General features: G+C 45.6%; 1 protein-coding gene across 1 annotated transcript; it reads right to left on the minus strand.

Annotated features, from left to right (window-relative positions):
• Positions 1–6,547: 6,547 nt before the first annotated feature.
• RBBP9 (RB binding protein 9, serine hydrolase) lies at positions 6,548–10,520 on the minus strand. Its single transcript, XM_073339754.1, has 5 exons — positions 10,334–10,520; positions 8,818–8,860; positions 7,886–7,991; positions 7,166–7,251; positions 6,548–6,855 (listed from the first exon to the last, which is right to left on the minus strand). The coding sequence occupies exons 1-5, from the start codon at positions 10,448–10,450 to the stop codon at positions 6,629–6,631; spliced, it is 579 nt and encodes a 192-aa protein (XP_073195855.1). The 5' UTR covers positions 10,451–10,520; the 3' UTR covers positions 6,548–6,628.
• Positions 10,521–12,513: the final 1,993 nt, after the last annotated feature.

Below are 12,513 nucleotides of genomic sequence, written 5' to 3' on the forward strand. Positions count from 1 at the left end.
AATTAGTCCTCACCTCAGGGTGTTGAGAGGATAACAGGAATGCTGATTCAGGAAACCTGAGCTACTCTAATCCTTGCTTGAGGATCCATTGTCTACTCACAGAAAGATAATTAGCATTAAAGTACAAGGGAGAGACTTTTGTTCTGTGTTTGTGCAGCACCTAGCACAATGGGGTCTAGTGAGTAGGGCAATGAAAGGGGAATCGTAAGACTGGAGTCTCATGACTTCCAGCTTGCCATTTCTGCTATGTACGCTTGTGCAAGTTATTTCACCTCTCTGTACCCTTTGTCTTGTCTACTCAGGTTAACTGTCCAAGGTAGATTGTGAATGACCAATGGGGTCCTGGTCTGAGACTGGGCCTCCTGCAATGAAAGTTTTTTTCAAACTAGAGCTAGAAACTGATTTGCCAAGAAATAACAAGTACCAGAAGCTGAAATTTCAGCATATCCTTGTTATGTGCGCAATATTATGGATGGATGGCACTGGAAATGAGAGAGACCTCCTGCTATGTGAATGTATTTTGGAAGTCTTAGAGCACATCACCAATGAAGAACTGGTTTATTAAGCAGTTCAAGTTGGCATCTGTCTACCTGTGTCTCTAAAGTGCCTTGCACAATGGGGCCCTGAATTCTCATGGGAACCCTGGGGTGCTACTAATTTTATTTCACTGTCTCTGAAATCAAACTCCTGCTGGGTGTAGCAAAAATGTGTTTCAGTAAATAAAGAACAAGCTTTCTATCATTTGGGCCTTTCTGAACTTGGTTTATGTTGTCTCCACTGTCCCTCTCAGGAGAGACGGCAAACTCAGAATAAACACAGTCAGTTTTCTTTTTCAAATTAGAATCATAGAATATCACGGTTGGAAGGGACCTCAGGAGGTCATCTAGTCCAACCCCCTGCTCAAAGCAGGATCAATCCCCAATTTTTGCCCCGATCCCTAAATGACCCCCTCAAAGATTGAACTCTGAACCCTGGGTTTAGCACGCCAATGCTCAAACCACTGAGCTATCCCTCCTTCAGTTTCCTTGGTGTGACTGAGAAGATGGACTCCAGTGTGGCAGTGTATGGCTGTGCTTGCATTCACTAGTGGTTTATAATTATATGGTAAAAATGAGAAACTGAAAAATAGTGAGCGGTGACACTTTTTTGTATTTTTATGTCTGATTTTGTAAGAAAATAGTCTTTAAGTGAGGTGTAACTTGGGGGTACACAACACAAATCAGACTCCTGAAAAGGGGTACAGTAGTTTGGAAAGGTTGAGAGACACTGGTTTAGAGGGAACCACGATTCTGGATGTTGTACTGAAAATGGAATATCTTATTCATATAAACTTTAGATCTTTGAGCAGCTTTAAGGAGGTCAGACCCTTTGAGGAGGTCAGACCTGATGATCACAGAGGTGCCTGCTGACCTTTAAATCTAGAATTTATGACTGGATTTCAACTTCGCCTCCAAAGAAAAAATGTCTGAGCAGACTGTGTTTCTGAATCCTTTATCTAGCCGAGTAAAACCCGTCCTGATTTTAGAGCAGTTAGAAGAGTCAAGCTTTAAGCAGAATGCTGGTCTAAACCTTAACTAAAGTAGACCTGGAGAGGTTCACTAGCATTCAAACCCTCAAGAGACCGTTCAAACATCAGAAATTCATTGGCCAGAAGGCCCTATAAAGCAGGCTGGGGATCTGAAACTAACAGTCCAAATGCAAGCTGATGATAGTCACACCCAAATACTGTTCTTATCTGGGAAATCAGACACAAGATCTGCTTTAGTTCCTGGTAGAAAAAATTAACTCCAGTAGCCAGGTTGCGTGGCATATACTGATAGCACAGAGCTAACAGGTGCTCTTTAACAATGCCTACCAGAGCTACCTTTCCACAGAAAAGTCCAAAGGTTACAGACTGTGTCAATAATGATATACCAGGATCTTTGATAGAGAAACCACTTGCCCTGTGACTCTCAGGCTCTTTTCATTGTTACATTTGACTGGAAATAGTGAAGGGCTAGTTAGGTTTATCTGCTGCTCCTCGAGCACCATCTGCTGCCTATTCTGGGTAGTCCTGCATTTGTATCCAATGTCTTCCCTTTGGAGAATAGGGTGGGTTTTTAGCATCCAGTCTGAAGAAGATTATTAATTGTATTATCATAGTGCCTTGAAGCCCCAGTCATGGACCGTGAACCCATTGTGCTAAGCTGTAGCCTTCAAAATGATTTAAAAACAACAACATCTTTTCCCCCTTTTCTACTGCAAGGTCTATTTCCGTCCATTCCATTACCAGCGGGGGCAGAGGTTTGGCATAGCCGTGACTTCTGCAGCATGAGCAAGACAGGAAGCTCTTAAAAGAAAAGCCCCATCCTTATTTGAAGAGGCTGCTCCCTGGCAATTCAGGCTGCCTTAGGCCAGAGCCTGCATAGGGGCGGGGTGTGTGTGTGTAAAATGACTGTGATGTGCTGGACCAATCTGCAAATCAAATTATTGACCCCGTGGAGTCTGCCCTAGGAGTCTCCATTATGACAGTGAGACGGTGCTCAGTCTAACGAAGAGTGCTTCTGCAGAGGGCTCGTCCCCACTACAGACACAGCGCCTTGTTGTTTCTGCTCGACACCAGGCACACACAGTAGAATGGCAGAGGGGCGCCTCAATGAGTGACAGGAGATCCATAAAACCCTCTGTTGTGCTGAGCCCTCCCCTGAGCTGACATCTCAAAGGGCGTGAAAAGCGGGAAGCAAGCCGGTGTGACTAGCTGGGTAGCTGGGATGTTACAATTCTCGTTGAAAGGACGCCCAGAAGGGAGACAAAGAAATGATGTGACGCAAAGGGAGTTTGAACTAAAAGATCCACTGACTACAGGGCTCAGGCAGCTCGTGAGGCTACCCAAGCTAACAGGCAAATCGTTGCAAGACGAGGGAAAGTTTGTACGTGGACCATCAAAAATGTGCTTTGATTGGGTCATTTAGATGAGACCAGCTTCCTAACCCTGCTGTGCACTTCTGGGGAGTGCTGGGCAATGCACATAGCTCAGTGGGGCAGCGGCATCAGTCTCACAGGGGCCGTTCTCTTCACTGTGGTCATCACTACGGCCACCCATGCTGGGACCTGGGGCTTTACCTGTTGCCTTTCTTGCTGACCCTGAAATGGATATTATGATTGGTTCAGACAAAAAGGCAAGCAATGACATCACCAGTGCCATGGTGATGCCCTGTATGAAGGTTCTTGTCACCCCCTCCCAGCATGAGAGTTTGCACCCTCTGTCTTATTCCTTCTTCCGACATCTTGTCTTTTTGCCAGCACAGCTCTAACCTTGCAAGGCTTTGGGGCCAGTTCTCCAAGCAAAAAGCTGTCCTGGGCAGCCCAACCTCAGTGAAAAAGATTGGTCTCCCCCAGATTGGCCAGAGGAAATTAAATGTAGATCAGCCAGACACTTCCCAGAGCGGAGGAGTAAAGCCAGATCCCGGGGTGTCGGACGGAGTCTTGGGGCATGTACTTTGTTTGTAGCTTTCCAGCAACTGAACTGCCACCCAGGCAGGAGACAAAGCAGCATTTACTGCACTTCTTTTATCCCTCCCCTGTTGTTAATTCTATGTACTGCACCCCAGGACCCGATTGTTGTGCTAGGCACTGTACAAACACAGAACAAAAGGACAGCCCCGGCTTCAAAGGGTATGTCTACATAACAATTAAACACCCGCAGCTGGCCCTGGTCAAGACATTAGGGCTCACTCGAGCTCTGGGATCCCATGAGGGGGTGGGGATGGTCCCAGAGCCTGGGCTCCGGCCTGAGCCCAAAGTCTACAGAGCAATTTTTAGTCCCACAGCCCAAGCCCCAGTGTAGACGTACCCCAAAAGCTTACGCTCTCCGTAACTGTGTGTGTTTATCCTGTTTTGAGAGGAGACACCACGAGAGTTTAACATCAGGGCCTGAGAGCTAACACCTCAAAATGATACTTCCTCACCAAGGATAATTGACAGCCTCTGAGAAACTGTCAAGCAACAGTTATTCTCTTTGAAAAACTTCAGACTCTAAAGTTTAGAGGCATACGCTTGGGCCTATGTGTGCATGCAGGCCTGTACACACGCACATATAGTGAAGAGGGAATTACACGCAGTGATACACAGATTAATTTGATCATTTCTATGTAAAATGTTTAATGTATTTTTTTTTCTTTTAAAGCATTTAATAAAAGTTTGCATTGTCCCGTATGCAGCAAGACAAACTGCCTCCCTGGCAACAACACCCTGAACCCACATCCCGATTCATGTAGAGCTGGAAGAGTAGTAAATGGGTAACCGGAAAGAATGCCCTCACAAGTCTAACTGATCTTCCCAAAACACCAGGGGAGGAATGTACTTCTCTAATGCAAGAGGGACCTTTTATTGCTGCACTAAGACAGGTTTGCATAGCAAATAGAAAAGGAGACTATCTGAAGTACAAAGCAATATCTGAGATTTTTATCCCATACCCTTTTTCTTGCACAGCCACTGATTTTTTCCCCCAAAATATCCATGCCTATGCTATCGTGTTAATTACCAATATTAGTTGTCTGGTCTGGAGTAATAGCTCTTTGTGACTGGTGTAACTTCATTGACTTTAATGGAGTGGCAGCTACTTAGTTACATTGCCAATTTTCAGACCAACCTGTCAGTATTTTATTGGAAACAATAATATTAAAGAACAGCCTGACAGCAATAATGCAGAAGATGTCGCTTTAAAGCACACCATCACAGGGTGTTAGGGGATGAGGTTCTTTGGCCTGTGTTCCGTCAGAGGTCCCTTCTGATGTTAAAATCTGTGGCTCTATCTCCATGCCTTGAGCCGCAGGTATTGGAATAGACTCACATAACAGCCTAAACTCCTTAAAAGAAACAATACATATTTTGTGTAACAAAAGCCATGTTATTGTGAGATTGCAAAGGCTTTGATTTTTTTTTTTTTAAGTAAGCAAAAATCATCATCACCCTCGAAACCGTGAATCTAATCAGCGCAAAAAGACAGGGCGAAAGAATTGGCATGTCCTACAAGCTGCACAGCAAAACTGAACTGGGAAAGAGAACACATGGAAGTATGATCACAACGCTATAGGAGGTCCTTATTCAAAGCCCCTTGGCATTAATGGAAAGGCGCCCATTGAGTTCAACAAATTTATTTGAGCATAAGCTTTCGTGAGCTACAGCTCACTTCATCGGATGCATTCAGTGGAAAATACCGGGTGCATTGGCATCTGATGAAGTGAGCTGTAGCTCACGAAAGCTCATGCTCAAATAAATTTGTTAGTCTCTAAGGTGCCACAAGTCCTCCTGTTCTTTTTGCGAATACAGACTAACACGGCTGCTACTCTGAAACCTGTCATTGAGTTCAATGGCTATTGGCTCTGGTCCTTAAAGCAGAGTGAGGACTTCCCAAACAGTGCCCATCCAGCCCTTGGATTAGCTGTTCTCTTTCAGATTTCATTTTCTTCCCACTGTATTCCCTTACACATTCCATCCATCTGTAACCTTTACATGAACAGTCAATTCTTTCTTAGTTCCTGGCAGTGTGGGGGCTGAGCCTGCTGCCAGAGAACAGGCAAGCTGATGATTCAAGCTTTGCTCACATGGTACATGGTCTTAATCGTGCTTTGTGACTGCGAGTGCTCTAGATCAGCGTTTTTCAAACTTTGGGTCGCGGCTTGTCAGGCACCAGGTCGCTCTGGTCAGCACTGCTGACCAGGACGCTAAAAGTCCCATTGGTGGAGCTGCCCAGCTGAGGCAGGCTAAACCTGTTTCGACACCGCGCTGTGCCCTGGAAGCAGCCAGCAGCGGGTCCAGCTTCTACACGGGGGGCCACGGGGCTCTGCGCGCTGCCCCTGCCCTGAGCACCAGCTCCGCACTCCCATTGGCTGGGAACCAGCCAACGGGAACGGCGGTGCCTGGAGGCGAGAGTCACGTGAAGCCACTTGCGCACCTCCACCTAGGAGCTGGACCTTCTGCTGGCCACTTCCGCGGCGCAGCACGGTCCACGGTGCCAGGACAGGCGGGAAGCCTGCCTTTGCACCCCAGCTGCGCTGCTGACCGGGAGCCGCCTCAGGCGAGTCCGCACCCCAACCCTGCACCCCAATCCCCTGCCCCAGTCCTGAGCCCCCCCACACCTGGAACCACTTCCTGTACCCTAAAGCTCTCATCCCCAGCCCCACCCCAGAGCCTGCACCCCCAGCCCACAGCCCCCTCCCACACCCTGAACCCCTCATCCCCAGCCACACCCCACAGCCCTCATCCCTGTACCTCTGCCCCAGCCCTGAGCCCCTCCCACGCCCCAAACCCCTCATCCCCAACTCCGTTGGGTTGTGGGCATCAACAATTTTCTTCAACTGGGTCCCCAGAAAAAAAAAGTTTGAAAGCCACTGCTCTAGATCTTTGCTGTCAAATTGCTCAGAAGAAAATACAGCCTGCACCTCCTGCCCCCAAGGTAAGGAAATACACAATGAACTGGTTTCAGAGTAGCAGCCGTGTTAGTCTGTATCCGCAAAAAGAAAAGGAGGACTTGTGGCACCTTAGAGACTAACAAATTTATTGGCGCATTATGCTCAAATAAATTTGTTAGTCTCTAAGGTGCCACAAGTCCTCCTTTTCTTTTTACACACAATGAACAGGCCCTGCTTTAAGCAGCCCTGTTGAGTATTCCCTGGACCACACTGATTAGCTCATTGAATTCACTGCTCTGAAAATGGCCCCTGTCTGTGAACTTGTAAAGCTCTGCGTTGAGCTCATTGGCCACTGCCTGCTGCTCACTCCAGGGAAGAAAAGGATCATCTGTGGAAGCAAACTGCACAATGCGATTGCAGTTAGCCTTGATCTTCTCCCATTGCCAAGGTCGGTTAAAGTATCCTGAAGGGCACAAAAACAATCATTATGGAACTGAATCTAACCTCTCTGTGGTATCTTCAATGTCCTGTTTACTTCCTTGTAAATTTCCAATGCAAATAAATTTCTTCTTGGGACCAGATGCAAACTGGGAGCAGTCACGGATTTAAAAGATTTCTGACTGCCCAGTGTCAAGCAATCAGTCTCCGGTTTGTGGATAAGCAGGCATATGTGAAAGGACAGGACTCTCCTTTCACATTATTAGGGAATGTCATGCTAGTAATTTTATTGGTTCAAGAGAATGCCACACGTAGATCAGATGAGATCAACTTACCGCTCTCTCTTTCATTCTCATCTCCCAAGTCGGAAACGTAAGCAGACACTAAAATAACTGCATACACCTTGTGAGTTTCTGCAAACCTGAGAAAAAAAGGAGCCAGGTGACTAAGCCGGCTGTACATCATTCTCGTACACAATACATAGTTCCTGTCATTTTAAGCAGTTTGCACCTTTGGGAGATGGTTTTTACCTTCTAATCTATCATTTAAGAACATGAAAAAAATCTAGATTGTTTTTACATTTAAAGGAGAACGAGAAGCAGGGAACAGCAGAAGTCAAGACAAAGTAACTGACTGAATCTGACAGCAGGGCTCTACAATGTCCTTTCTGCAAAGATGGGGTGAAGTTCATGTAAAAGATTTGGACAGGTTACAGCTACAGGCAAGTCACCCAAGGATTTTCAGATGGATCATGTAATGCTATAGCACCCAAACTATTACATTCGATTGAGGTGGGGGTGTTTTATCGTGGCATTCCGTCCCCATTGGTACATATTTAGTTCTTCAATGGCAGATCAGAGGCCCAATACAGAGCCAATCCTGAATCCCTTATGCATGGTTCTAATCCCATTAAAAGCATTCTACTCACACTGATGTCAGGGGGTATTTTTGCCATTGATCTCAAGTCAAGCAGAACTGGGATCATTAGCTTAAATTGGCCTGATCACATTAGAGTGTGAAACATGAAGCTCTGTGCAATGTCCCCTGTACTGTACCTCATGGCAGCAGCCGCACCAGAACTGTGTCCAATAATGATAGTCTGCTCATCGCAATGGAGTTCTGATTCCATGAATGGCAGCCAGATTCTCTCTCGAGCTGTAACTGATTTTTAGAGAAGCGATTCAATTGCTTTGTGCTTCCTTATCTGGCAAAGAATGAACTCTTCCCCTCCTCCCCACCCCGGCTGGCATGCTCTGTGTGCATCTCTTTCAGGGATTTTCTCTCTGTTTAATTCTCCGTGTACTTATTGCTTGGGAAAGGGGTTAGGTTAGCAGCCCTGGAAACCAAAGGCCTCTGTTTATCCCTACTATGCATCAAGTGTACACTGCAGCTGTGCAAATTCCAACCATGCTACCCCACCAAAAAGCACTTCCACATGGAGCTGGAGGTGCCAGGTGTAAGGGTCAGTGTGTAGTTTAACCTTCACGGCTCAGTCTTTGGCCTCTTGGCTGAGATTGCCAACAAAGACACCAGTCCTGATGGTGGTGGTGGTGTTGTGGACACCGGGGTCTGCTGGAAACTGGGCTGAGACAGAGACTATTTGTCTAGAACTACTGGCAGAAAGAGCGATCTGGAATGTCAGCCTTCATGAACACTTCCCCACCGAGCTCCCCAGTTTGCTCCAGCTCATCCAGGGCCCCGTGGAATCTCTGGGGCTTGCAGGTCTTAGTCAAACATGTATTGTCTGTGCACGAGCAATGTTTTGCATCACAGTATGTGCACATAACATTCAGATGAGCATCCCAAGCCCTCTCCCGATTAAAGCATGTGAGCAGGCTATGCACTATGGATCTCCTTCTGGGCTGGGGGTGCACCAACTCCCCAAGCATGAAGACAGCCACTGAGATAGTGCAGGCTCATATTCATTTTCTGGAAATATTGAGCATGGGATAAGGCAAAATAAGGGGACAAGAAAAAACAGACTTACTTGGGTCAGGCATATTTCGAAGTATACACTGGAAACCAGGTATCTGTGTGGAGAATACCAATGATTGCACTGTCAAAGGTTGTCTCTTAGCAAGCAAAGTTAGACAACTACTGGATTGCTCACTTTCCTCCAGAGGGTCTTCAAAGACGGGCCTTGCTACAGTGTGTCAGGTTGAAAGGTTGAACGCTTGAGGTGGACTGGGGAACACGGAGAAGAGTGAGTAGCTAGTATTTACCTAGTCCTTTGAAAACGTAAAGCACTGTACACACTGCAAATTATTATACCCTGGGTGGAGGGAGATTGCTGATTTTACAAATACTCCTCATTTGAATTACCAGCAATCTCTCTCAAACATACCTTTTGGGGTTCTCCCTTGGGAGACCAATCACTGCACTCTTGTGCTTGCATCTCACTAAGAGCGATCCCTTATTTCTGTGCTAACTTTCTCCTCCATATGATGTCAAGTGGCTGAACGTCATAACAGAAATACCCGAGTGGAATTACAGGGAACCAGGTGAGAGTCCCGAGAGGAGCAATAAAGCATCATATACTGCATCCTTCATGCATCATTCAAATCAGTGTGCTGGATCTTCCCCCAAAAGGGAGGTCTGAACAAGCCTGAGGGGAGGGGGGGATGTTATATGACAAAGACAAGAATCACAGAGAAAGTTACTTACTTCTAATGCTGAACAAGGAACTTTATTAGAGTAAGAAAAACTATATGATCTCTCTCTCTCGCTCTCTGATTCACTGCAGAAGTTCTGCCTAGACCAGAGATTCTCAAACTGTGGTCCGCGGACCAAGCTCCATTCAGGTGGTCCGCGGACAGTTCCCTCTAAGGTGCACACCTGGGCAGCCACACATGAGAGAATGAAGGGCCACCCACCTATTTAGTGGAGCTGCACAGGCAGGGGGTAGGTGGGAGCGGGCAGTAGGGTGAGAAGGCAGCTGGGGGGAATTTGGAACGTGCAGGGCTGTGGCTGCCAGGGAGAAACACCCCCTCTCCTTCCCAGCCCCAGCTTGGGGGGCTGTCCTGGTGCGGGAGAGAGGGCACATCCATTGCATTAGAAAGGTAAGACTACTGATATTAAAATATGAGTTGTTTGCTTTTATTTGGAGAACAAACAACGTTTATTATTATTATTAAGGTTTTTTATATATAGCACTTTTATGCAAAGCGCATTACAATAGTTAGCTAACGGTACAAACAACATTTGGAAAGATCATTAAGTGGTCTGCCGAGACCCTCAGCAATTTTCAAGTGGTCGGCGAAAAAAAAAAAGTTTGAGAACCGCTGGCCTAGACCCTTCCCCAGTCCCCCTCCTGCTTGCCAGCTGTGGATTTAAAGAAAGGGAACATAGATGCTAAACCTCACAAAAGGGAAGCAGAGACTGGGGCACACAGCTTGACGAGGAAAAGAAGCCAGGTGCCTGATCCAGGGTGTTCCAAACACCTGGTGGGGAGAAGAGTAAATAAATGCAGTCAGATCAAACCTCGTGTCATCACCACGTCTCACCTCCTCTAGTCTTTCCCACACCCATCTGTACCAGTTGGATTGCTCGATATCGCCTGACCCGTTCCCAGGTACGATAACAGCTTTAGTGGCAGGAAGCTTCTGCCGCACCTGGAACATGCTGCTGCTGCACTGCAGCAGCAGGAGCAGATGCTTTTGCTGATACAGACTAACAGGGCAATCACTCTGAAGCCAAGAAGAGGGGATCCTGGGATGGCTGGGAAATGGAGGCAGAAAGGAGGCATCTTGGGAGTTGAAGTTTTCTCGGTAGAAAATTATTCACAGTGTGGTCCTTGCTGTCATTTGTTGCTCTCTGAAATAAGCTAATTTAGAAACCCCAAAGCACAAGTTAATGAGACAAAAGCGACACGTCAAAGACTTGACAATCACAATGGGAGCTAGCGCCTTACCTGCTACTTGTCAATTTTGTTTGCAGTGTTGTCGTCATGTTGGTCCCAACTCCCAGGATATTAGAGAGACAAGGCGGGTGAGGTAACACCTCTTACTGGACCAACTTCTGCTGGCAAGAGAGACAAACTTTCAAGCTACACAGAGTTCTTCTTCTTGTTAATTTTGTTATTTCCACCTTTTTTTTTGAATGTTTGTACAGTGTCTAGCGCAATGGGGCCCATCCTGGTCCACAATTGGGGGTCTGCAGACACTAATGCAATGCAAATTACTATTAATTATTATTTTCAGTAGAGAATATTATCAATATACCTAAGCATAAATTTCAATAAGGTTTGTGTATGGTTTTGTTTAGCAGTGTGTATTGGATAGCTGATATAATTTTTGAAAGATGTAGTGTAAATATATTATACAGTATAGGCTTATATTTTTGATAAGGTAAGAACATCTGAGAATGTGATCAGCCTTTGGGGTCTCTGTCTGGTGTACTGTATGTGAAGGTGCTAATATTGTCTTAATGATTATAATTGTCTTTAGATGATTAAATAAAGTAGGTTGGAATGTCAAAGTTAAGGTTGCAAATTGTAGTGTAATTCTGAGTTCTTTGATGAGAGCACTGAGTTGAATTGAATGTGTTAGAGATGGCATTAGCCTCATGGTATAGCTACCTAGACCATTGGTGGCAGTGGGCAGATTGTTATTGTGCAGGTGTGAATGTTGCTTTAACATATGCGTTTCTCGCTTTATAGTGTTTGCATTGATGTGAGGAAATACAATTGAGCAACTTTATGTTAAAGATTTTAGTGTGGGAGTGACTATAAGGAACAGTACCGCAATGTTTCAAATACACTACCATAGCCCCTGAAGACATATCTACACTGGGCGTGTTAGTCCACTTTCCCTTTGTTGCTGCCATTGTTTCAGCTCCACTTGTGGAAGCAATAATACGTATTATCTGCACCATATATATGTATTTTATATGCATTAAGCATAAATAGTATTAAGCACAAATATAATAGCAATTATATAGCTAACATTGGCCTATGCTTTTTATATAACCCTAGGTTTCAGAGTAACAGCCGTGTTAGTCTGTATTCGCAAAAAGAAAAGGAGTACTTGTGGCACCTTAGAGACTAACCAATTTATTAGAGCATAAGCTTTCGTGAGCTACAGCTCACTTCCTCAGATGCATATCGTGGAAACTGCAGCAGGCTTTATATATACACAGAGAATATGAAACAATACCTCCTCCCACCCCACTGTCCTGCTGGTAATAGCTTATCTAAAGTGATCATCAGGTGGGCCATTTCCAGCACAAATCCAGGTTTACTCACCCTCCACCCCCCCCACACAAATTCAGCAGGAGAGTGAATTTGTGTGGGGGGGTGGAGGGTGAGAAAACCTGGATTTGTGCTGGAAATGGCCCACCTGATGATCACTTTAGATAAGCTATTACCAGCAGGACAGTGGGGTGGGAGGAGGTATTGTTTCATATTCTCTGTGTATATATAAAGCCTGCTGCAGTTTCCACGATATGCATCTGAGGAAGTGAGCTGTAGCTCACGAAAGCTTATGCTCTAATAAATTGGTTAGTCTCTAAGGTGCCACAAGTACTCCTTTTCTTTTTATATAACCCTATTTACTTATGCTGAAGCAACGGAAGCTGTCAAAATCAGGATTGATGAATCCTTTACCACAGCACCAGAATGGGAGTTATTCTCACAGGCCAGTTCTGGAATGTTCCAAAGGAAGAAGACAAGACATATGACTATTTT

The sequence above is a fragment of the Lepidochelys kempii genome, chromosome 3 (assembly GCF_965140265.1).
Source record: "Lepidochelys kempii isolate rLepKem1 chromosome 3, rLepKem1.hap2, whole genome shotgun sequence".
NCBI classification, from domain to species: domain Eukaryota; kingdom Metazoa; phylum Chordata; order Testudines; family Cheloniidae; genus Lepidochelys; species Lepidochelys kempii.

Excerpts from the sequence above, each read along its gene's own strand:
- RBBP9 (XM_073339754.1), bottom strand. The coding sequence starts at position 10,450 with ATGTTCCAGGTGCGGCAGAAGCTTCCTGCCACTAAAGCTGTTATCGTA. Across the intron at positions 7,252-7,885 it reads GGTGCGGCTGCTGCCATGAG|GTTTGCAGAAACTCACAAGG; the intron begins GTACAGTACAGG and ends TTTTTTTCTCAG. Across the intron at positions 6,856-7,165 it reads TGAGAATGAAAGAGAGAGCG|GATACTTTAACCGACCTTGG; the intron begins GTAAGTTGATCT and ends TGTGCCCTTCAG.